The sequence below is a fragment of the Schistocerca gregaria genome, chromosome 5 (assembly GCF_023897955.1).
Source record: "Schistocerca gregaria isolate iqSchGreg1 chromosome 5, iqSchGreg1.2, whole genome shotgun sequence".
Lineage (NCBI taxonomy): Eukaryota > Metazoa > Arthropoda > Insecta > Orthoptera > Acrididae > Schistocerca > Schistocerca gregaria.
In genome coordinates this window covers 128,626,148-128,653,091 of record NC_064924.1, presented here as the reverse complement: position 1 = coordinate 128,653,091, position 26,944 = coordinate 128,626,148, and the positions used below count along the sequence as shown (strand labels likewise).

The 26,944-nt window shown below is 41.0% G+C and overlaps 1 protein-coding gene across 1 annotated transcript in view; it reads right to left on the bottom strand.

Moving 5' to 3' along the window:
* LOC126273258 (dynein intermediate chain 2, ciliary-like) overlaps positions 1-26,944 on the bottom strand; it is a 225,725-nt gene that overhangs the window by 95,838 nt on the left and 102,943 nt on the right. Inside the window, exon 5 of the mRNA XM_049976803.1 lies at positions 7,529-7,776. Within this exon, the coding sequence (XP_049832760.1) occupies positions 7,529-7,776 (248 nt within the window). The remainder of the gene's footprint in view (positions 1-7,528; positions 7,777-26,944) is intronic.

Below are 26,944 nucleotides of genomic sequence, written 5' to 3'. Positions count from 1 at the left end.
CACATAGCCCTCGCAAAGAAGTGTGACTGGTTCTTCATCATTTGCCATTCCATAGGAGTTGAGAAGATCTTTTCTTCGGGGACTTCTAGGTGACGGTAAGAATGTTCGTTCTGTAGGAGACACCGAACATCATACCTCTTTCAGCTTCTCACTTAAGTACTGGCGAAGTGGGGATCCTGGGGAAGGGGGGAGGAAAGGGTTTCCTGTCTTAGGGGCTACCTTCTTTCTTTCTTCGATCTTAGCAAACCAACTCTTTTATTTCCTTTCTTACTTCTCTTTAGAGTACCAATCTATCTTTCCCTCTATCCACATTCATATACTTGTATTGCTGAAGTCCTTCTCTTTTCCGTGATTTATATAACCATGAACCATGGACCTTGCCGTTGGTGGGGAGGCTTGCGTGCCTCAGCGATACAGACAGCCGTACCATAGGTACAACCACAATGGAGGGGTATCTGTTGAGAGGCCAGACAAACATGTGGTTCCTGAAGAAGGGCACAGCAGCCTTTTCAGTAGTTGCAAGGCAACAGTCTGGATGATTGACTGATCTGGCCTTGTAACACTAACCAAAACGGCCTTGCTGTGCTGGTACTGCGAACGGCTGAAAGCAAGGGGAAACTACGGCCATAATTTTTCCTAACGGCATGCAGCTTTACTGTATGATTAAATGATGATGGCGTCCTCTTGGGTAAAATATTCCGGAGGTAAAATAGTCCCCCATTCGGATCTCCGGGCGGGGACTACTCAAGAGGATGTCGTTATCAGGAGAAAGAAAACTGGTGTTCTACAGATCGGAGTGTGGAATGTCAGATCCCTTAATCGGGCAGGTAGGTTAGAAAATTTAAAAAGGGAAATGGATAGGTTAAAGTTAGATATAGTGGGAATTAGTGAAGTTCAGTGGCAGGTGGAACAAGACTTCTGGTCAGGTGACTACAGGGTTATAAACACAAAACCAAATAGAGGTAATGCAGGAGTGGGTTTAATAATGAACAGGAAAATAGGAATGCGGGTAAGCTACTACAAACTGCATAGTGAACACATTATTGTGGCCAAGATAGATACGAAGCCCACACCTACTACAGTAGCACAAGTTTATATGCTAACTAGCTCTGCAGATGATGAAGAAATTGAAGAAATGTATGATCAAATAAAAGAAATTGTTCAGATAGTGAAGGGGGATGAAAATTTAATAGTCATGGGTGACTGGAATTCGAGTGTAGGGAAAGGGAGAGAAGCAAATGTAGTAGGTGGATATGGATTGGGGCTAAGAAATGAAAGAGGAAGCCGTCTGGTAGAATTTTGCACAGGGCACAACTTAATCATAGCTAACACTTGGTTTAAGAATCATGAAAGAAGGTTGTATACATGGAAGAACCCTGGAGATACTAAAAGGTATCAGATAGATTATATAATGGTAAGACAGAGATTTGGGAACCAGGTTTTAAATTGTAAGACATTTCCAGAGGCAGATGTAGACTCTGACCACAATCTATTGGTTATGACCTGTAGACTAAAACTGAAGAAACTGCAAACAGGTGGGAATTTAAGGAGATGGGACCTGGATAAACTAAAAGAACCAGAGGTTGTACATAGTTTCAGGGAGAGCATAAGGGAGCAATTGACAGGAATGGGGGGAAGAAATACAGTAGAAGAGGAATGGATAGCTATGAGGGATGAATTAGTGAAGGCAGCAGAGGATCAATTAGGTAAAACGATGAGGGCTAGTAGAAATCCTTGGGTAACAGAAGAAATATTGAATTTAATTGATGAAAGGAGAAAATATAAAAATGCAATCAATAAAGCAGGCAAAAAGGAGGCTTATCTCACTAGGGGTAAGATAGATACTGCCTACACGAAAATTAAAGAGACCTTTGGAGATAAGAGAACCACTTTTATGAACATCAAAAGCTCAGATGGAAACCCTGTTCTAAGCAAAGAAGAAAAAGCAGAAAGGTGGAAGGAGTATACAGAGGGTCTATACAAGGGTGATGAGCTTGAGGACAATATTATGGAAAGGGAGGAGGATGTGGATGAGGATGAGATGGGAGATGCGATACTGTGTGAAGAGTTTGACAGAGCATTGATAGACCTGAGTCGAAACAAGGCCCCCAGAGTAGACAACATTCCATTGGAACTACTGACGGCCTTAGGAGAGCCAGTCCTGACAAAACTCTACCGTCTGGTGAGCAAGGTGTATGAAACAGGCGATATACCCTCAGACTTCAAGAAGAACATAATAATTCCAATCCCAAAGAAAGCAGGTGTTGACAAATGTGAAAATTACCGAACAATCTGTCTAATAAGCCACAGCTGCAAAATACTAACACGAATTCTTTACAGATGAATGGAAAAACTAGTAGAAGCCAACCTCGGGGAAGATCCGTTTGGATTCTGTAGAAATACTGGAACACGTGAGGCAATACTGACCTTACAACTTATCTTAGAAGAAAGATTAAGGAAAGGCAAACCTACATTTCTAGCATTTGTAGACTTAGAGAAAGCTTTTGACAATGTTGACTGGAATACTCTCTTTCAAATTCTAAAGGTGGCAGGGGTAAATTACAGGGAGCGAAAGGCTATTTACAATTTCTACAGAAACCAGATGGCAGTTATAAGAGTCAAGGAACATGAAAGGGAAGCAGTGGTTGGGAAGGGAGTAAGACAGGGTTGTAGCCTCTCCCCGATGTTATTCAATCTGTATATTGAGCAAGCAGTAAAGGAGACAAAAGAAAAATTCGGAGTAGGTATTAAAATCCATGGAGAAGAAATAAAAACTTTGAGGTTCGCCGATGACATTGTAATTCTGTCAGAGACAGCAAAGGACTTAGAAGAGCAGTTGAATGAAATGGACAGTGTCTTGAAAGGAGGATATAAGATGAACATCAACAAAAACAAAACGAGGGTAATGGAATATAGTCAAATTAAGTTGAGTGATGCTGAGGGAATTAGATTGGGAAATGAGACACTTAAAGTAGTAAAGGAGTTTTGCTATTTGGGGAGCAAAATAACTGATGATGGTCGAAGTAGAGAGGATATAAAAAGTAGACTGGCAATGGCAAGGAAAGCGTTTCTGAAGAAGAGAAATTTGTTAACATGGAGTACAGATTTAAGTGTCAGGAAGTCATTTCTGAAAGTATTTGTATGGAGTGTAGCCATGTATGGAGGTGAAACATGGACGATAAATCATTTGGACAAGAAGAGAATAGAAGCTTTCAAAATGTGGTGCTACAGAAGAATGCTGAAGATTACATGGGTAGACAACATAACTAATGAGGAAGTGTTGAATAGGATTGGGGAGAAGAAAAGTTTGTGGCACAACTTGACGAGAAGAAGGGATCGGTTGGTAGGACATGTTCTGAGGCTTCAAGGGATCACCAATTTAGTATTGGAGGGCAGCGTAGAGGGTAAAAATCGTAGAGGGAGACCAAGAGATGAATACACTAAGCAGATTCAGGAGGATGTAAATTGCAATAGGTACTGGGAGATGAAGAAGCTTGCACAGGATAGAGTAGCATGGAGAGCTGCAATAAACCAGTCTCAGGACTCAAGACCACAACAACAACAACAACAACAACATATAAATCTTCAACTAAGAACCTTAGCTGGCCGAAGAACCAGGACACACGATCACACTTCATCACTCAGACAATTGAAGACAAACTCGCAGACAAGAACACTAGATAAGAAGTGACAACCATCATGTGTAAGAGGGGGAAGTAGTGCTAGTCAAGGACTAGAGCATTTGGTTATGAGGATGACGGTTGCATTTCTCAGAGGGAATGATGCATTTAGAGTAAGTTATAATAAACTGTCCGTATGATTTGTTTAGAGTAAATTAAAATAAACTGTTCATAGATGTGATAGTACCTTGTAGAATAAGTAGAATAAAGGGAAGATAAAAGTTAAGGCAGAGAAGAAAAACACTTGTTGTATCTTAAATTGCTTGTACTACTAAGTCTATTGGTAAAATGACGTGACCATCTGAGGCAATGATAGCAATGAGACAAATGTATTTTTTTTATTTCTGTGCTAAAGGTTTTGTGTGAATGATAAGTGCAAAAGATATTATATGTTGTATCTAAAATAACGAGTGTTCCAGCTGGGGGGGGGGGGGGGGGGGGGGATATGTAGTGCCCCCAGAGCCGCTTCGAACACACTGTCGCAGAATGTTATTTGTGCAGGCTGACCGAGAAAGAAGAGCAAAACCGGGCCAACAAATGACGCACTCGGTTGCAGCAAAGAGAAAATAAAAACTACCGGCCCATAATTACGTGGACGAATTTCATGCACAAGAAACATTGGTGATTGTTGTGTGGTGTGGAGAGACAACAGAAGAAAAAAAATTATTATTATTAATAGTGACTGGGTCTTGAAAAGACGTACGTGCATATTAGTATTGTATCGTTGAGAAAAAATGTTATTTAATTTGGTTGAATTCAGTCGTGTGCGAATGCCCTAATAAAGTGTGGGCTTACTGTTTAAGGTGGCAGTGAAATGGTGTATTGAATTTTGAATATAGAATATGTTAACAGCAACTGAATTTTGAGAGAGTCTTTATTTTGACTAGATAATAGGATTTTGGAATAGTAGATGAATATTCACCTTCTTCAAAATATAGAATCTTCATTGAAGAGTTTGATGCAAGCAGAAGACACCAGAGCTGTGGGGAAGCTGAACCTGTATTCACCATTCAAGTAAGTTCACACTAATAGTCCAAGGAGCACGGCTCTAAGATTTAGAGAAGATACAACGAGGCACCGCAAACTAATGTTACTTAGTATCAGTTAGATGGATGAAGAGGAATTATAGGCAAAGTTTAAACAGATTGTAAATCGTTGTCTGGAGATTTATGTGCCTAATAAGTGGATAAAGGATGGATAAGATCCACCATGGTTTAATAAAGAAATGCAGAAGATGCTGAGGAAGCAGAGGCTGTTGCACTCACAGTTCAAAAGAGAATGCACACATGACAACAAGCAAAGATTAATAGAGATTTCTGTGAAAATATCTATGTATGAAGCATGCACACCTTAGTATAAGGTCTGGCAGCGAACATGAAAAAATACTGGTCCTATGTAAAATTGCTCAGTTTCAACTCAGTCCCTTGTTGACCAGTCAGGTGTGGCAATTGAATATAACAAAACGAAAGCCAAAGGTTTGAATTTCACATTCAAGAAATTGTTCACAAAGGAGCATCATACAAACATACCATCATTTGACTGTCGGCAGACTCTCGTATGGACAACATAGTAATAAGCATACCTGGCAAAGAGAAACAACTAAAAGATATAGCAAATAAATCCCAGGTCCCAATGGAATCCCAATTTGGTTTACAAAGAATACTCTATGGCACTGACCCCTCACTTGGCCTCCATTTATCATGAATCTCTTGCCCAGCACAAAGTCCCAAGTAACTGGAAAAAAGTGCAGGTGACTCCAGTATATAAGAAGGTTAAAAGCATGGATCCTCAAAATTACAGACCCATATCCCTATAAGTTCCGTTTGCTGCAGAATTCTTGAACCTATCCTCAGTTTGAAAATGATAAATTTTCGTGAGACCAAGAAGCTTATGTCCATGAAATAGCATGGTTCTAGAAAGCATCACTCATGCGAAACTCAGCTTGCACTTTTCTCATATGACATAATGCAAACTGTGAGTGAATGGTAACAGGCAGATTCCATATTGCTAGATTTCTGGAAAGCATTTCACATGGTGCTCCACTGCAAGCTGCTAATGAAGGTACAAGCATGTGTAAGTTCACAGATATGTTAGTGGCTTGAAGACCCAGTATGTTGTCCTCAACAGCAAGCGTTCATCAGGAAAGAGGGCATCATCAGGAGTGCCCCAGGGGAGTGTGATAGGACCACTGTTGTGCTTTATATGCATACATGATTTGGCAGACAGAGTGAGCAGCAATCTGTGGTGTATGGCAAGGTGTCAAAATTGAATGACTGTAGGAAGGTATACAATGACTAGACAAAATTTCTAGTTGGTGTGATGAATGGCAGCTGGCTCTAAATGTGGAAAAATGTAAGTTAATGTGGATGAGTAAGAAGAACAAACCTGTTCAGATGCAGTATTGCTAGTGTCCTGCTTGACACAGTCAAGTCATTTAAATATCTGGGCATAATGTAGCAAAGCAATATGAAATGGAACAAGCGTGGGAGAACTGTGATAGGAAAGGCAAATGGTTGACTTGAGTTCACTGGGAGACTTTTAGGAAAGAGTGGTATACCTGTAAAGGAGACCGCATACGAGATGCTGGTGCGACCTATTCTTGAGAACTGTTCGAGTGTTTGGTATTGGTACCAGATTGGATTGAAGGAAGACATCACAGCAATTCAGAGGCCAGCTGCTAAATTTGTTACCGGTAGGCCAGAAACAACACGTAAATTTTGCAGAGATGCTTTGAGAACTCAAATGGGAATCCCTGGAGGGAAGGTGACATTCTTTTTGAGAAACACTATTGAGAAAATTGAGAGTACTGGCATTTGAAGCTGCCTGCCGAACAATTCTACCGCCACCAACACACATTGCACATAAGAACCACAAAGATAAGATACAAGAAATAGGACTCATATGGAGGCATAAAGACAGTCACTTTCCCTCGTTCTATTTGCGGGTGGAACAGGAAAGGAAACGAGAAGTACAGGTGTAGGGTACCTTCCCCCACACATCATACGATGGCTTGCAGAGTATCTATGTAGATGTAAATTGCCAGTTGGTGCACTTCACCACTAGGTCATGTCACCTATACATCAACCGCCCCTCAAAAATACTATACACACATTTTCAAAGAAAAATATTGACCTAGTGCTATGAGCAAAACAGCCTTAGAAGATGATGTCAAATCAGAGCACATGCAGTCAAAAACAGACAGTTGTATCCCTTTTTTGAGTTGATTGTAGTATGGCTGATCATCAGTTCAGCACTCAACACTGGCTTTTATGTATCACAGTGAGAGTTCTATGAAAGATGTTTCTGCCTGTTCTATTTGCATACCAGCATTCATTTGAAGAAAAATGGTGTGCTTTTAATGCAATTCGTGGCTCACATTTGAAACAAAATGTCATAATTTAAGTGAAATAGTTTCAGTGCACTGCAGCATATTAGCATATGATCACTGGATACCAATGGTAAATAACATAGAATTTGCTGATATGTGGCAGAACTATCAGTCTCCGCAATACATAACAGCTGTGGAGCATAAAATGAAAACAAACACAAACATAAAAGTGCTTGTAAGGGCGCTTGTGCACACACACACACACACACACACACACACACACACACACACACACACACACTGAGATGGAGTGCAGACTTCCATAATCTACTGCAGTCGTATAATGAATCACCGTTGTGAGATTCCGTGTAACTAATAATTTCAACTTCAATGGAGTATTTGATGACAGAATGTTATAGGTTTTATATCTTTGAACACAATAATGTGTCCAAAATCCCCAGTGTTTCCCATAGACAGGTATTACAGTTTATGTTTAATGCAGATGTAAAATATTACTTGCCTGCCATACAATACCTCCATGCTTGTCTTTGAAGTGACTCTTCCTTGCTGGTTCCTTGTCCGACACACTAGCATTGTAAACAGCAACATTTCCATCATATAGTCCAACTACAATCATACTAGGATAGTCTGGGTGAACATCAACACACACCACTCCAGTATCAGTAAGGCAAATATATTCAGGATAGGAATGATTTTTCAGTGTGAAGAGACACATAGCTCCCTCAGGCTGTGGTTTAGTGGAGTCAACTGAAACCAGATATTGTTGATTGGTTACTTCTTTCAAAATATATATGAAAGTGATAATCTGAATTTAGAAATCTATATTTACATCTAGTTATTTATCTGCCTATAAATATAAACAAGAACGTATGTATGTATGGATGTATGTCAGGATTTCCTCCAAAACCAATGGATTGATTTCAACCAAATTTGGCACAGCAGTAGCAAAATTCACAAGTTTCAGCACTGTGGTGTTGACAACCTCCTATTTCCAATATCAGTGGAGATACGAGCAAAACATGTTTTTTCAGCCCCTGACATATAGGTTAACGTGCATGACATGCACGCTGTTGCATAATATTGGCGAGCCCTATTGACATGCTTTGAAGGGAAGCCTACATGTCAGGAGCAAGAATCAGTTCCCAGCTGCTGACTTGTAGGCTAATGTGCACAACAGGCATGTTATGTTGGAGAAGTATTAACCTGCTTTATCAACCTGTTTTGCAGGTGCTACTTGCACAGATTGGCATGGCTGGGGGAACATGAGATGAATAGGGGAAGTGATGAACAGACAGTGGAGGAGAGGGGGAGAGGAAGAGATGGACAGGCAGAGTGAAGGGGAGGGGACATGGACAGAGAGAGGAGCAGGAGAAAGGCAGAGAGTAGGGGAGGAGGACATGGACTGAGAGAGGAGGGGGGATTGACAGGGAAAGGGGATGGAGGAATAGATGGGGAGGGAGAGGGGTAGAAGGAAATGGCACATAGAAGGCAAGATAGAGGAGGTCTTACCCAGTATTTTATGAGTCTCAGCTCCAGATTTCTTCATGTTAAAGCAGAAAATTGAAAGTTGGTGTAAATGATGAGAACTGGGCTTGTAAGCTGAAATATGCAATTGAAATAACTTTATGATCAAATAACAAATCAACTAATATTTTGATGGCTTTATGTTTACAAAAGCCTAAGTTTATGTATGACACAACCAACCATCTGCAGCGCCACTAGGCACTACTGCCCTCTATTGCAAAACAGTGGAACCAAAGTTGTAGACCCAATATGTAAAGCAGACTGTGTAAATGTTTGTACTTATGTATGTATATATGTCCGGGATCTCCTGCTTGAAATGCATGAATTAAGTTCAAAAAAATTTGGCACACACACACACAAAACTTCACAAGTAATAGCACTGTGTGGTTTACAACCTCCTAGCTCCAACAGAAGTGGGGTATGAGCAATTGTGGTTTTACAGCATCTGCCTTGTAGGATGCCCTGTATCCCCCTGTTGTGTGGGAATATTAACAGTCTGCTTATCGACCTGCTGTGCAGGACAGCCTACAGATCAGTTGTCCAGCTTTTGGTGTGCAGGCTGCCCTGTACAAGAGGTGTGTGGAATGGAGTAGTATCAACCTGCTTTATCAAACTGTTATGGCTGAGGGGGATGTAACGATAGATTTAGGAGAGGATGGACAGAGACAGAGATACAGAGAAAGGGGATGAGAATATTGATAGAGAGAAGGAGCAAGAGGAGACAGACAGAGATACAGGGCAGGAAGAGATGAACAGAGAGATGGGGGAGGAGAATATGGATGTATAGTGAGAGGGGAAGAAGAAGGTCAGAGAGATATACGGAAGAAGATGCACAGAGAGAGAAGCGAGAGGAGGAGAGGGAAAGAGAGATGGGAGAGGAGGAGATGGGCAAATCGGGTGGTTGGAGAAGATGATGAATGGGGGAGGTGGAGATGAGCAGATAGGTGGGGAGGAAAATATTGGCAGAGAGAGGTGCAAGGAGGAAATAGACAGAGAGTGGGGGAGGATGAGGTGGGCAGAGGGGGGAAGGAGAAAATGGACCAACACAGGGAGGAGGAGGAGGAGGAGGAGGAGGAGGAGGAGATGGAAATATAGAGAGTTGTAAGGGGGAGCATGTTATGTGGGCAAGCAGAAGGTTAAGGCAGAGATGGACAAAGAGGGGCTGAGGTGGGGATGGACAGAGGGGGAGAGAGGTATGAACAGAGACATGGTGGAAGAATGTAATGGTCAAAGATGGAGGAGATGGGCAGGAGGAGGAGATCGGCAGAGAGGGAGGAGCAGATGGACCAAGAGGGGGGCGAGGAGGAGAGATATGCAATATTGGTGTCAAATATGTATGTAGGCAGAGTCCTGAGGAAATGGAGACAGACAGAAAGTGGCGATGGACACAAAGTGGTAGAAAAGGAGGTGGCTGAAGAGAGGTTGTCAGAGGAAATGACACAGAGTGGGTATGAGGATATGGGCACAGAGGGAGTAGGAGGATATGAACAGAAAGGGGGAGAAAGAGGAGACAGGCAGGGAAAGTGGAAGAGATGATGGACATGGGGGGGGGGGGGGGGGAGTGAGACAGGAAGTGGACTGAGAGAAGGTGTAGGAGGAAATGACACAGAGGGGGTAGGCAGATAGGGAGATATGAACAGAGAGAGGGAGTAGAAGGATATGGATAGAGAAAAAATGGGGAGGAGGACACAGACATGGAGATTCGGAAGAGGTGATGGACATAAGGGGGGGGGGGGGGGGGGGAGTGCACAAGGTAGACAGGGAGAAGGTGTAGGAGGAAAGAGAGAAGGGAGTTGAAGGTGCGCAGATAGAGGGAGAGAGGAGATGGGCACAGAGAAGTGGGAGATAGAGATGGACATAAAAACAGAAGAGGAGGAGGAAATGGTCAGAGAGAGTGGAGGAGGTGGAATGGACAGAGAAGGGGCAGAGGAGAAGAGGGACATAGAGAGAGGGGGAGGAGATGATGGACAGGTTGAGAAAGGAGGAGAAGGTGGACAAAAAGAAAAAGGAGGAAGAGATGTAAAGAGCAAGAGGGAGGGGGAGATGGACAAAGAGAGAGGGGAGAAGGAGATAGAGGGGGGAGGTGGAGATAGAGATGGGGGAGGAGGAGGTGAATAGAGAGTGTGGGGAGGAGAATACAGAGAGAGTGTGATGAAGATATGGCCAGAGAGAGGGGGGACACATATATGTGTGCAATATATGTGATTTATGCATACATAGGCAAAGCCAATGGGTGGAAGGCTAGTTTGATATAAAATCAGAAATTGCTAATGGGAACACTTAAGCCGGCCGGTGTGACCGTGCGGTTCTAGGCGGTTCAGTCTGGAACTGCGTGGCCATTACGGTCGCAGGTTCGAATCCTGCCTCGGGCATGGATGTGTGTGATGTCCTTATGTTAGTTAGGTTATGTACTTCTAAGTTATAGGGGACTGATGACCACTGATGTTAAGTCCCATAGTGCTCAGAGCCATCTGAACCATTTGAATCACTTAACATACAGGAAGAAGTATTGCCACTGACTACTGATGAAAGACAAACCACATAAAAGACTGACTTCAGAGGACAAAACAAAACATTGTAAAGAATGATAATTAATGTTGCCTTTATACATTGCTAAGGGTGACCTTAGACTGATATTGATTTCATCATGGGTGATTTTACACCAGAAATGACTTATTCATGTGCTCACAGGTGTCACTGTATTAACTCCAATCTTAAACCAATTGAATGTTATTGTTGTTCTGGTCTTTAGTTTTAAAAAATGGTTTGACGCATCTTTCCACACTGGTCTGCTCATGTATCCTGACCAAGTTTATTCATCTCTGCATAACTGCTTTGATCTACATCCATCTGAAGTTATCTGAGCCTTGGTGTCCCTTTACTGTTTGTACTGAACACATTCCACCATTACCAAGTTGATGACATCTTGAAACTTCACAATGTGTTCTTTCGTTTAGTCAGGTTGTGTCATATTTTTTTCCTAATTAAGTTCATTTACTTAATCTATCCATCTGATCTTCAGCATTCTTCTGTAGCATCATATTTCAAAAGCTTCTATTCTCTTGTGATCTGAACAATGTTTATTGTCCAAGTTTAACACCAATACAAGGTTGCAGTCCACATAAATAACTGAAGAAGAACTTCCTAACATTTAAATTAATATCCAATGTTGACAAATTTCTCTTTTTCAAAAACAGTTTTTTTGCTATTGTCAATCCAAATTTTACATGTTCTGGACTTTTACACCCATCTGTTATTTTCCTACCCAAACAGCAAAAATCTATTACTGTGTATCATTTTTAATACAATTTCCTTATTATAGCCTGATTTAACTGAACTACATTCCATTATCTCTGTTTTACTTTTGTTGATTTTCATCGCATAATCTATTTTCCAGTTGCTGTCCATTCAATTCAACTGCTCTTCCAGTTCTTTGCCATCAGTGAAAGAATTATGACATCATCGGCAAACCTCAAACTCGTTATTTCTTCTCCACGGTCTCTAATTCCATTTCTACATTTTTCTTTGGTTTCTTACACAGCTTGTCCATGTACAAATTGAATAACATCAGTGATATTTGCATGGCTAATGATGTGAATCATCCAGTCTGATCAACCTCAGCAATTTCTAATGTGCTTTCTAGACCTTTTTTAGGGTAAACCCGTCCAATGACAGATCTGCAGAATAAATATAGTTATAGTTGAACAGGTACTAGGAAACAAAGTACTGTGATTCAGAAAAAGCCATTCTTTTAAAAGAAATGCCTCTTGTGTCGTCCCTCAAAAGTCTCATTAATAAAAGAGATGAACTCCTCATAACCATATGGGAAAATGAAAGAACAGATGAAATTTCAGCAGATCTGATGTACATTCCAGAACATGGAAATCATTAAAATTGAGCACATTCTTCTTGGTGGCTACAAGCTAATATCATACTGCTGTAGCCAATGAAGACATAGTGGGAGTGGCTGTATATGCAAAAAATGAGGTCAACTCTGAGCAGCTTCAAGTTAATGAACATTGTTCAAGAAGTTCTTTGAATATTGTGGCACAATAATAGAACAGGAAAAGCATAAGTTGCAGTAGCACCTGTTTACATGCCACCTGCAGAAAGTTTCTTAAGCTTCATAGAGCAGACAGAGACAGTTATAATAGCATTATGCAGACTTATCTGGAGACTCATTGTTTGTGGAGACTTTAATGTTGATTTTCTAGAAAAAGTATTCACTGAGGGCACGTAGAGTTGTTGATGCCGAGCTTTGGATTGTTTGCTACTGTAAAATATAAACTGAGGATTTAAGAACACAGCACAACAGCCTGCAGTGACTTCGCTGTAAAACCAATAGTCAATGGTTTATCTGATAATGATGGCCAGGTTAGCAACAAAATATACTTACTAACTAGGGATCCTGCTTGGTGCTCTCCTAGTTGCGAGATGAGTATTTCTGCAGCACCATTTAAAAGTGCCATGGGCAAGATCTTGCATGTCACTTGCAAGAGTGACATCTCTGTATAATTGTTAGGACCAGTTTTCAACTCTTTTTTTATGTAGTGGGTGAAGTAATGCTGATGTCCATTCTGATGATAGGCTATTTGTTGTACAAATTTCATTGATGATTTCTGTTAGACTTAGAATATTGTTGTCACAAGATGTTTGTGCAATTCAGCAACTATATTTTCTGGCTCTGACACTTTGTTATTTTTAAGTTGTTTTATAATTGCTTAGATTTCCTCTATTGTTGGTGACTTTCAGTCTGGTTGTATTTGCATTACATTCTCAAAACGAAATTCGTCTTTTGGGTGGGTACCAGTTGTATAGTTCATTGAAGTAATCCACAAGTATTCTGTAGGTCTTGGGAGTTCTTATATGCAGTATTCTGTGTCTCCAGATCTATAAACTGTGAAATTAGTGGTGTGTACTTCCTTAAACTACCATATTTACCCAAATATAAGCCGACCTCGAATGCCAGCCGCATCCCGGAAACGAGACTTGTGTTTGGGGGGTTGCACTTAGAAATCAAATGAAATATTGCTCATCTTATGATGGATAAAGTAAAGTCACCCCACCTATCAGGGATTTACAGGTAGTATTATTTACTTGTAGTAATTCACGTGGAATTTAGCCTCTTGGGCACTTAAAATTACTGTTATGTCACAAACACTGACAGCCGTGAGAATTCATAATATCTACCAAAATACACTCCTGGAAATTGAAATAAGAACACCATGAATTCATTGTCCCAGGAAGGGGAAACTTTATTGACACATTCCTGGGGTCAGATACATCACATGATCACACTGACAGAACCACAGGCACAAAGACACAGGCAACAGAGCATGCACAATGTCGGCGCTAGTACAGTGTATATCCACCTTTCGCAGCAATGCAGGTTGCTATTCTCCCATGGAGACGATCATAGAGATGCTGGATGTAGTCCTGTGGAACGGCTTGCCATGCCATTTCCACCTGGCGCCCCTCAGTTGGACCAGCGTTCGTGCTGGACGTGCAGACCGCGTGAGACGACGCTTCATCCAGTCCCAAACATGCTCAATGGGGGACAGATCCGGAGATCTTGCTGGCCAGGGTAGTTGACTTACACCTTCTAGAGCACGTTGGGTGGCACGGGATACATGCGGACATGCATTGTCCTGTTGGAACAGCAAGTTCCCTTGCCGGTCTAGGAATGGTAGAACGATGGGTTCGATGACGGTTTGGATGAACTGTGCACTATTCAGTGTCCCCTCGACGATCACCAGAGGTGTACAGCCAGTGTAGGAGATCGCTCCCCACACCATGATGCCGGGTGTTGGCCCTGTGTGCCTCGGTCGTATGCAGTCCTGATTGTGGCGCTAACCTGCTCGGCGCCAAACACGCATACGACCATCATTGGCACCAAGGCAGAAGCGACTCTCATCGCTGAAGACGACATGTCTCCATTCGTCCCTCCATTCACGCCTGTCGCGACACCACTGGAGGCGGGCTGCACGATGTTGGGGCGTGAGCGGAAGACGGCCTAACGGTGTGCGGGACCGTAGCCCAGCTTCATGGAGACGGTTGCGAATGGTCCTCACCGATACCCCAGGAGCAACAGTGTCCCTAATTTGCTGGGAAGTGGCAGTGCGGTCCCCTACGGCACTGCGTAGGATCCTACGGTCTTGGCGTGCATCCGTGCGCCGCTGCGGTCCGGTCCCAGGTCGACGGGCACGTGCACCTTCTGCCGACCACTGGTGACAACATTGATGTACTGTGGAGACCTTACGCCCCACGTGTTGAGCAATTCGGCGGTACATCCACCCGGCCTCCCGCATGCCCACTATACGCCCTCGCTCAAAGTCCGTCAACTGCACATACGGTTCACGTCCACGCTGTCGCGGCATGCTACCAGTGTTAAAGACTGCGATGGAGCTCTGTATGCCACGGCAAACTGGCTGACACTGACGGCGGCGGTGCACAAATGCTGCGCAGCTAGCGCCATTCGACAGCCAACACCGCGGTTCCTGGTGTGTCCGCTGTGCCGTGCGTGTGATCATTGCTTGTACAGCCCTCTCGCAGTGTCCGGAGCAAGTATGGTGGGTCTGACACACCGGTGTCAATGTGTTCTTTTTTCCATTTCCAGGAGTGTATTTTGAGTGGAACTAGGGCAGCTGGGGTCACCAAGACTTACAGACTGTACCACAGCATGTGTTTGAGTCATATGTCAGTCATTCATCTGAAGTATTTTTTTTCTTTCAGTGATTTATAATGTTTTCATCCAATAAAGATTGCGGCTTGATAGAGTATCACACTTGATTTAAAGGATATAAACTAGGTGAATAGCAATCCAAGTATACAAGACTTGATAAGTATGGTTTCTTGTAAAGGTTAGACAGGGTACTTTACTGTGTTTGATTTTGTGAGTTTGTTGTTTAAGCCAGATTTCATAATCCTCTGACTTATTCTTTGCACAATGTGATAGGCTCCCACAATCCGAATGCCTACTTTTTATTTACTAGGAAAAGGGAAATTGGCTGCTACCTAGGGGTAAAATCTATTTCAAAGTGCATCTCCAGTGGTGATTCCTTCTTGAGTTAGGGGAACAAGTTCCCTGAAGATAATACTCACGGTTGTTAGCTCTGTGTAATATGTTTCCAGTTGCACCTCTGGTGAACAGACACTGACTTCTTGCAAGTCAGACACATTGTGGAGAGCAAATACTGAATCTAAAGAACGTAATAGAAATGAGGAAAATCAGAAACTTCAAATAGATGATAAATTTTGTAGATTTTAAAAAGGAATATGACTCAACTGATAGAAATACACTAACCAATGTTAGAAGGGAATTCTGACTCAACAACAAAACAACAGAAGAGATGTTTTATTACCCCTACTTTTCAACTGCACATTAGAGAAGGTAGTGAGAGAGTGGACAAAATCTATCACTACTAATGGTGTTCAACTAGAAAGACACTCAAATAATATCACCATAGATTGCCTAGCTTTTGCAGATGATAAGGTGTTAGTTATAAAGTCATTGGATAGTGCCAAAGAACAAATCACAGAATTACAGAAACAAGCAGAAAAAAATAGGACTAAAAATATCATTTGAAAAATTGAACTTTATGACAAATGTCAATTATGCCCTCTAAATCTTAAAATTCACAACACAATATCTAACACAGGATGTTTTAAATACCTTGGAGAGTGGATAGGTAACAAGCAATACAAAAGAAAAGATAGCCATGGTAAACAGACTACATAAAATGTAATGGCTATTCCGAATGTCAAAACCATATATAACAAAAAAGGTTCATCCTGAAACAGTAAACTCAGACAATTTTAAAAAGTGGTACATCCTGAAACACTGTGTGTGGCAGCAGAAAAACATGAATTAGCAATATTTGGGGTCTTGAAAAACAGGAAGAAGTTGAATGAAGTATTATAAGGAAAATACTGGGACTTAGAAGTACTAGCAATGTTGAATAAAAATTAAGATCAGAGACCTCTATTTGAAAAGCTAGCTGATGGAATGAGAAAAAAAGACTACAGTCTTATGGACACATAAGCTAAATGGAAAGTAACAGACAAACCAAGTAGATCTTCAACTTACTAAACAGCTACAAAGCCAAACCCACATGGTACACTGAAATTGACACTGGAATTATAATGGACATAAAAGAGAATAATTTTTAGAGAAGCAACACAAAATGGAGGATTTCAGGGAAGAGAGAGATTTGCAAAATGACGAAAGTGTATCCATTGGAATAACATTCTTGAAGGGTGAAGGAAATTTGGAAGCAATGACAAACACGAAAAAGCAAATCAAATCTGATTTATTGCACACTCCGAGAGGGTTACTCGAATAAATAATAGCATATCAGATTTACTGGACCAAATAAAATTACTATACACTAAGAAGGTTGTATACGTGGAAGAACCCTGGAGATACTAAAAGGTATCAAATAGATTATATAATGGTAAGACAGAGATTTAGGAACCAGGTTTTAAGTTGTAAGACATTTCCAGGGGCAGATGTGGACTCGGACCACAATCTATTGGTTATGACCTGTAGATTAAAACTGAAGAAACTGCAAAAATGTGGGAAATTAAGGAGATGGGACCTGGATAAACTGAAAGAACCAGAGGTTGTACAGAGTTTCAGGGAGAGCATAAGGGGACAATTGACAGGAATAGGGGAAAGAAATACAGTAGAAGAAGAATGGGTAGCTCTGAGGGATGAAGTAGTGAAGGCAGCAGAGGATAAAGTAGGTAAAAAGACGAGGGCTGCTAGAAATCCTTGGGTTACAGAAGAAATATTGAATTTAATTGATGAAAGGAGAAAATATAAAAATGCAGTAAATGAAGCAGGCAAAAAGGAATACAGACGTCTCAAAAATGAGATCGACAGGAAGTGCAAAATGGCTAAACAGGGATGGCTAGAGGACAAATGTAAGGATGTAGAAGCTTATCTCACTAGGGGTAAGATAGATACTGCCTACAGGAAAATTAAAGAGACCTTTGGAGAGAAGAGAACCACGTGTATGAATATCAAGAGCTCAGATGGCAACCCAGTTCTAAGCAAAGAAGGGAAGGCAGAAAGGTGGAAGGAGTATATAGAAGGTTTATACAAGGGTGATGTACTTGAGGACAATATTATGGAAATGGAAGAGGATGTAGATGAAGACGAAATGGGAGATATGATACTGCGTGAAGAGTTTGACAGAGCACTGAAAGACCTGAGTCGAAACAAGGCCCCCGGAGTAGACAACATTCCATTAGAACTACTGACGGCCTTGGGAGAGCCAGTCATGACAAAACTCTACCAGCTGGTGAGCAAGATGTATGAGACAGGCGAAATACCCTCAGACTTCAAGAAGAATATAATAATTCCAATCCCAAAGAAAGCAGGTGCTGACAGATGTGAAAATTACCGAACTATCAGTTTAATAAGTCACAGCTGCAAAATACTAACGCGAATTCTTTACAGACGAATGGAAAAACTGGTAGATGCGGACCTCGGGGAGGATCAGTTTGGATTCCGTCGAAATGTTGGAACACGTGAGGCAATACTGACCTTACGACTTATCTTAGAAGAAAGATTAAGAAAAGGCAAACCTACGTTTCTAGCATTTGTAGACTTAGAGAAAGCTTTTGACAATGTTGACTGGAATACTCTTTTTCAAATTCTAAAGGTGGCAGGGGTAAAATACAGGGAGCGAAAGGCTATTTACAATTTGTACAGAAACCAGATGGCAGACATTAAAGTCGAGGAGCATGAAAGGGAAGCAGTGGTTGGGAAAGGAGTGAGACAGGGTTGTAGCCTCTCCCCGATGTTATTCAATCTATATATTGAGCAAGCAGTAAAGGAAAAAAAGAAAAATTTGGAGTAGGTATTAAAATTCATGGAGACGAAGTAAAAACTTTGAGGTTCGCCGATGACATTGTAATTCTGTCAGAGACGGCAAAGGACTTGGAAGAGCAGTTGAACGGAATGGACAGTGTCTTGAAAGGAGGATATAAGATGAACATCAACAAAAGCAAAACGAGGATAATGGAATGTAGTCAAATTAAATCAGATGATGCTGAGGGAATTAGATTAGGAAATGAGACACTTAAAGTAGTAAAGGAGTTTTGCTATTTAGGAAGTAAAATAACTGATGATGGTCGAAGTAGAGAGGATATAAAATGTAGACTGGCAATGGCAAGGAAAGCGTTTCTGAAGAAGAGAAATTTGTTAACATCGAATATAGATTTATGTATCAGGAAGTCGTTTCTGAAAGTATTTGTTTGGAGTGTAGCCATGTATGGAAGTGAAACATGGACGATTACTAGTTTGGACAAGAAGAGAATAGAAGCTTTCGAAATGTGGTGCTACAGAAGAATACTGAAGATCAGGTGGATAGATCACGTAACTAATGAGGAGTTATTGGATTGGGGAGAAGAGAAGTTTGTGGCTCAACTTGACTAGAAGAAGGGATCGGTTGGTAGGACATGTTGTGAGGCATCAAGGGATCACAAATTTAGCGTTGGAGGGCAGCGTGGAGGGTAAAAATCGTAGAGGGAGACCGAGAGATGAGTACACTAAGCAGATTCAAAAGGATGTAGGTTGCAGTAGGTACTGGGAGATGAAGCAGCTTGCACAGGATAGAGTAGCATGGAGAGCTGCATCAAACCAGTCCCAGGACTGAAGACAACAACAACAACAAATAATCATTAACAAGCTATTTACTTCCTCTTAAGTTTTGCTTGATTCTGCCCTAAGAATAGGAAAGCAGTTTAAATCCTGAGACAGTTTAGATAAAAATGACAAATATTGCAACTTACCACAGAAAGTAACATACTCTATTGTGTACACTTTAAATAATTGTACAAACAAGTGTGTATCTAAGGAATATTGTCCTGATGAGCAGTACACAAAAAGGGATGTACACGGTCTCCAAATTTCAGTATTCGCTAAAGCACTGGACTGTATAATTTACCAAAAGTTACTCACATACCATGAAAATTAAGGAATTAACAGGGTAGCGCTACATTGTTTCAGGAAAAAAAATTAGCTGTTGATACCATATTCTTTGAAATCAAATATCTCCTTCAAGTACTCAGGTACAAAAGCTTCGCTCAAGTCACTATTTATGACCTAAGCAAGACCTTTGACTTTGTATGCCAGACACAACTTTTAGAAAAAAATGACTTTTATGATAGTACAGACAAAAACTGAAACTAGTACTATCTTATCTACAGGATTGTACGTTGGAAGTCTACGTTGGCAAGGAAATGTCCAGCATAGCACAAGTTAAGGCGTGTGTTCCAGAGAGATCTGTGACAAATCCATTCTTGTTCTTGATAATGATTAACAACCTTCCCTCAGTTTGAGATCCTATACAATACTACTTCAGAATGACACAAATTTACTTAGCAGCAGTAATAGTACTGGTGGCCCCAAAATTAGCTTTGAATATACAATTGCTCAAGTACCTATTTGGTTTGGAGGAAATGGACTCCTGCTAAAGGAAAAAAACTCAGCAAATGGTGTTTACATTAAAAGAGAAGCTGCCCTCAGATGTTCCTTTTTGTATTAAATTCTTGTATGTAATCTAAAATGTACTGGATGAATTATGTGATTCATGAGTTCACATGTGAGTAGTTATTTTTTCAGTGTGGGTTGCCACTAATAAAAGTGCTCAAACAGTCCACGGATGTACTGATGGTCCATAGTGTCCAATCAGCACAATATTTCAGTGATCAGACATGTCACCATCATCAGGTGAGCTGACGAACTGAGCTCCTGAGGGCGGGCGGCCATCTTAAATCCCGCACCTCGCGAGGCTTTCTCTCCGTGGTCCGCGCCCGTGCATCAGTGACAATCTCGGTTGATGAGTCCATCCCTGGTACGAATTTCAATAGCCTCTCTAATGTCTGTCCCAGTATTTAGATGTCTGTGCCATGACCCTGGTATGTTGGTAGTTCATTTGGTGATTTTTGGACAAACAGTGCTCTGCGACTGCTGACTTGTTGGGGTACCCAAGTCAAGTGTGCCTGTGATGCTCTCGGCAACGGTCTTCAATGGTGAGCACTGTCTGTCTAATATAAGCCTTCCCAGAGTGACAAGGAATTTGGTATGTGGTGGCCTTCTGCAAACTGAGATCGTCTTTGACACAACAATTTTCGCATTTTATTTGGTGGGCAAAAAGACAGTTCCTACTCGGTGTTTCCTCAGTATTTGTTCCATTTTCCTCGATAGTGTGCCAGTATATGGTGTATAGACAGTGGCTCTCTCTTTCTCCATGACTTCTTCCTTACACTGCACTGTAGAGGTTGGGTGGAGAGCGCATCTGATCTGCCATTCCAATATCCCATTTTTCCAGAATACAGTTTTGAGGTGTTCCAGCTCTTGGGGCAGATTTTCTGTGTCAGAGATGGTGCGCGCTCTGTGCACCAGTGTTTTTAGTACCCCATTCCTCTGTGTTGGGTGGTGGCAGCTATGTGCTTGCAAATACTGCGTTTTCTTCCTGTATACCCCATGGCCCAGGTTGCCATCCACTCTTCTTTTGACCATGTCGTCCTTCTGGTTCGGTCTCCATAGTTAATTTGATGTTCGGATGTATGGAGTTCAGGTGTCTAAGGAAGTCTAGGAGCTTGTCCCTTCCATGGGGCCAGATCACGAACGTGTCATCCACATAATGTAGAAAACAAGTAGGTTTCTCTTTAGATGACACCAAAGCTTCCTCCTCAAAGTACTCCATATAGAAATTTGCAACCACAGGTGAGAGTTGGCTCCCCATTGCAACTCCTTCTGTTTGTTCATAGTTTTCTCCATTGAAGAGCAAAAACGTGGAGGTCAGAACATGCTTGAAAAGGACGGTTGTCTTCTCTTCAAATTTCTGTGCAATAAGCTCAACTGACTCTTGAAGAGGCACCCTGGTGAATAATGAAACAACGTCAAAACTCACCAGGATATCTGAATCTCTCAGCTTGAAGTTGTCAAGACATTTTATGAAATCCACAGAATTACGAATGTGATGAGGGAATTTACCCACATAAGGGCTTAGTAATTCTGCCGGTATTTAGCTAGCAAATATGTAGGTGTCCTAATGTTGCTGACAATTGGGTGTAATGGCACCCCTTCTTTGTGGACTTTAGGGAGTCCATAAAGTCTTGGCGGTACAGGTCCCTGAGGTATCAATTTCTTGGCGACACCCTCTGCTAAATCTGCGTCTTTGAGAAGAGCTCTAGTCTTGTTCTCCACCTTCTTTGTGGGGTCAGCATTGATCTTCCTGTAAGATTTGTCATTTAGCAGGCTCTGCATCTTCTCAATGCAGTCTTTATTGGGGAAAATAGGATGAATATTGAGGAAACACCAAGTAGGAACTGTCTTTTGCCCACCAAATAAAACACGAGCATTGTTGAGAAGTGTCAAAGACGATTTCAGTTTGCAGAAGGTCAGCATTACCACATTCCGTGTCAGTGTGGGAAGACTTATATGGACAGACAGTGCGCACCATTGAAGATCGTTGCTCAGAACATCAGAGGCACTCTCGACTTGGGTACCCCAACAAGTCGGTGGTTGCAGAGCACTGTTTGTCTGAAAATCACGAAATAGACCAACATACCAAGGTCATGGCACAGACATCTAAATACTGGGAGAGCGCCGTTAGAGAGGCTATCAAAACTCGTACCAGGGACGGACTCATCAACCAAGATTGTGGCTACAACCTCAGCAGGGTATGGGAACCAGCATTGAATCTAATTAAAAAGAAGCTCAGCAAAGCAAACGAATGGGCAACTAGGGTGGCCGAGGCAATTACCCCAATGCCACCACAGATACTGACGCCAGTGTCTCACCGACCGCTGATGCACAGGTGTGGACCGCAGAGAGAAACCCTCACGAGGGGAGGGGATTTAAGACGGCTGTTGCCCTCAGGAGCTCAGTTTGTCAGCACACCTGATGATGGTGACATGTCTGATTGCTGAAATATTGTGCCCGTTGGACACTATGGACTGACAGTACACCTGTGGACTGTTCGAGCAAGAAATATGCCAAGAGCCACTGAAGAATCACACTAATAAAAGTGTTTCTTTACAACTATAGGCATATACAACATGTATACTTCACATAACAGTAAAAGTTGAAAAGACATTGTTTATTTCAAAATAAAGGAACTAATTAAAAACAAAAGGAAGAACTAACAATTCAAATAACACTTTAGCTTTCTTTTATACTGTTTATTAAATACATAATATGTAATCAGTATTTGCTGTTGGAGTCTGAGTTGTGTGAAAGTGGGAAACAAAAATGCAGATTGTTTCCTGCAAACAAGTGGTGTTAAACAGTGGAGTGCACTGTCACGTTTCCTCTTCATATGATTTTAGATGAAGTAATGACATAGATGTCAGAAAAAACTGGAGTAGCCAAGATGAAAGCAATGGTGTTTGCAGTTGATTGACAATTTGGGAAAACAAGGAGGAAGTGGTTCAGTAACAGCTATATGCTGGGGAAGAAACTATTAAACAGTGTGGAATGAAATTTAATATAAAAATTGTGGAGTCCTGATTACATCTAGAAAGAAAGACAGACCATCTAGAGGAATAAGAAGTAGAGGTGCTCAATTGAAGAAGGTGGAAAGTGTCAAGTACTTAGGAGCAGTGACTGAGGAAAATTGAAGACATGAGGAAGAGCACAGTGAAAATGGCAGACAGGCAGAAGCAATCCTGTGAAATGTTAGTTGGATGGTTTGGAACAAACACATGCCACAAAAAAGCTAATACATAATACATAGAAGTTACTGTATCCCAATACCAACCTATGCATCTGAAACATGGGTAATGAAGAAAAGAGATGTAAGCAGATCACAGGCATGTGAAATAAAGTTCCTCAGAAGTAGGATAAGAGCAACAAGAAGAGGTAGGATGAGAAATGAAAGGGCAATGGAAATAGTGAAAGAGTAACCCTTGCAAAGCAGGATAGAAACAGCAAGGCTAAAATGGTATGGGCAGTTAAAGAGAATAGGAAACAAGAGGATTCCCAAAAAGAAATATGAAATGGAAATGCCAAACAGGCAGACCAAGGGATAGAGCCTGAAAGATGTGAAGGAGTGTGTTGCAAAAAGTGGAGGGTGCATTTATTTACGACTTCCTAACAGATTAAATGCGTGAAAGCCTATGACTCAAATCTGGGATCTTTGCAAAGGCAAAGACAAAGGCACAGGTAGGCACGAGATTTTCTCTGAAATCTGGAAGATAGAAGGTGAGGTACTGGCAGAAGTAAAGCTGTGAGGGCAGGTTGTGAGTTAAGCTTGGATAGCTCAGTCAGTAGAGTACTGACCTTGAAAGGAAAAGGTCCTAAGTTTGAGTTCCAGTCTGGCACACGGTTTTCAGAAAGTTTTAAATCAGCACACACTGCACTGCAGAATGTAAATTTATTCTGGAACCAATCCCTCAGGCTGTGCTAAGCTATGTTTCCACAGTATCCTTTATTACAGGAGTATTAGTCCTGTAAGGTATGCATGAGAACTGTGAAGTTTGGAAGATAAGAAATGAGGTACTGGTGGAAATGAGGCTGTGAGGGCAGATCATTAGTTGTGCTTGGATAGTTCAGATGGTAAAACACTTGCCCTCCAAAGGAAAAGTTCCCATGTTAAAGTGTCGATGTGGTATGTAGTTTTAATCTTATAAGAAGTTTCAAATCAGCACACACTCTGGTGTAGATTGAACATACATTGTGGAACTAATGTCCTGATTTTACAATTATTTTAACTACAAAAATTCCTGTTTCTCAAAAATTAATTCAAGATTATAAATATAGGCACTGCACACCAACTGAAAATCAGTCTGTGTTTTGTTTTTGCTTTGTGAACATACTACATCTTTCCTCTGAAGATATCTGTTACCTTGTTTCACTTTTGTGCTGAAGAGTTTTGAAGAGCTGTTCTGATATTAATAAATGACAAAAACAGCAGAGAAATGTTTCAGTGATCAAATAATAAACCCAGTCTTAGATAAAAAGTTAGAAATAAGAATGTAGGACAAGTAAAGTTACTTTCTTTGTAGTTATTTCATCCCCATTTTAGTTACATGATGCAAGAGTGGTGATTAATTATTCATCAAATGCACTTTGCTGTGTTTGATGTTTAATTTCACTCCATGCTGATTGGGAAGGAACCTTACAATCTTTAGATGATCAATTACCTTGGGCCCAACTTGTAAAATATATTAGTGCTAAGTTATCTAGAGTAATTTATTTTTAAGGAACTTATGAGTTGCATACTTGAAATCTATGTGAAAATTCTATTTTGCATTTTTTGTAGCATAATGTAATATGGAATTATTTTGTGGATAACTCTAGCAGTGTGCATGATATCTTAATAGTGCAGAAGAAAGTTTTAGGGTGATTGTGGGTTCATCATCTGAAGTACACTGTAAACCTTTTGTCATCTGAACAAACAATTATGACAGTAATACATACAACTGAACCTAATCTAACCAATCCTACATGTGTGTGCTATGTTTAATTTACACAAAGAAGATGTACAAGCAGATAATTATAGAAAACATACACATCACTGAAGAGGGGCAGCAGCCTTTTCAGTACTTTCATGGGCAACAGTCTCGATGATTGACTGATCTGGCCTTGTAACATCAATCAAAACAGCCTTGCTGTGCTGGTACTGTAAACAGCTGAAAGCAAGGGGAAACTACAGTCATAATTTTTCCCAAGGACATGCAGCTTTATTGTATGGTTAAATGATGATGGTGTCCTCTTGGATAAAATATTCAAGAGGTAAAATAGTCCCCCATTCAGATCTCCGAATGGGGACTACTCAGGAGGACCTCATTATCAGCAGAAACAAAACTGGCATCCTTCGGATCGGAGCGTTGAATCTCAGATCCCTTAATTGGGCAGGTAGGTTAGAAAATTTAAAAAGGGAAATGGCTAGGTTTAAGTTAGATATAATGGGTATTAGTGAAGTTTGGTAGCAGGAAGAACAAGATTTCTGATCAGGTGAATACAGGGTTATAAATGTAATGTAGGAGTAGGTTTAATAATGAACAAAAAAAATAGGAATGTGGATAAACTACTGTGAATAGCACAGCGAATGCATTACTGTAAGCCAAGATAGACATGAAGCTGACACCTACGACAGTAGTACAAGTTTATATTTCACCTACCTGTGCAGATGATGAAGAGATTGAAGAAATATATGATGTGACGAAAGAAATTATTCAGATAGTTAAGGGAGATGAAAATTTAATAGTCACAGGGGACTGGAATTCGATAGTAGAAAAAGAAAGAGAAGGAAAAGTAGTAGGTGAATATGGACTGGGGGTAAGGAATGAAAGAGGAAGCCACCTGGTAGAATTTTGCACAGAGTATAACTTAATCATAGCTAACACTTGGTTTAAGATCATGACAGAAGGTTGTATACATGGGATATGCCTGGAGACACTGTAAGGTTTCAGACAGATTAGATAATGGTAACACAGAGATTTAGGAACCAGGTTTTAAATTGTAAGACATTTCCAGAGGCAGATGTGATCTCTGACCATAATCTATTGGTTATGAACTGTAGACTAAAACTGGAGAAACTGCAAAAAGGTGAGCATTTGAGGAGATGGGATCTGGATAAACTGAAAGAGCCAGAGGCTGAGAGAGTTTAAGGGAGAGCATTAGGGAACGGCTGACAAGAACAGGGGAATATTATGGAAATGGAAGAGGACGTATATGAAGATGAAATGGGAGATATGATACTGCATGAAGATTTTGACAAATCACTGAAAGACTTTCACATCTTTATATGAGATTTTCCATTAATTATTAAGAACAGGGGAAAGACACACATTAGAGGAAAAGTGGGTAGCTTTGAGAGATAAAATAGTGTAGCAACAGGGGACTGACTAGGTAAAAAGATGAGGACTAGTAGAAATCTATGGGCAAAGGAAGAGATACTGAATTTAATTGATGAAAGGAGAAAATATAAAATGCAGTAAACAGAGCAGGCGAAAATAAATAGAAACATCTCAAAAACGCGACTGACAGGAAGTGCAAAATGGCGAAGCAGAGATGGCTAGAGGACAAATGTAAGGATGTTGAACAAGTATCACTAGGGGTAAGACAGATACCGCCTACAGGAAAATTAAAGAAACCTTTGGAGAAAAGAGAATCAACTGCGTGAATATCAAGAGCTCAGATGGAAAACCAGTCCTGAGCAAAGAAGGGCAAGCAGGAATGTGGAAAGAGTATGCAGAGAGTATATACAAGGGTGATGTAACTGAGGGCAATATCATGGGAATGGAAGAGGGCATATATGAAGATGAAATGGGAGATATGATACTGCATGAAGAAGTTGACAAATCACTGAAAGACTTAAGTCGAAACAAGGCCACAGGAGACCAAAATTCCGTTAGAGCTATTGACAGC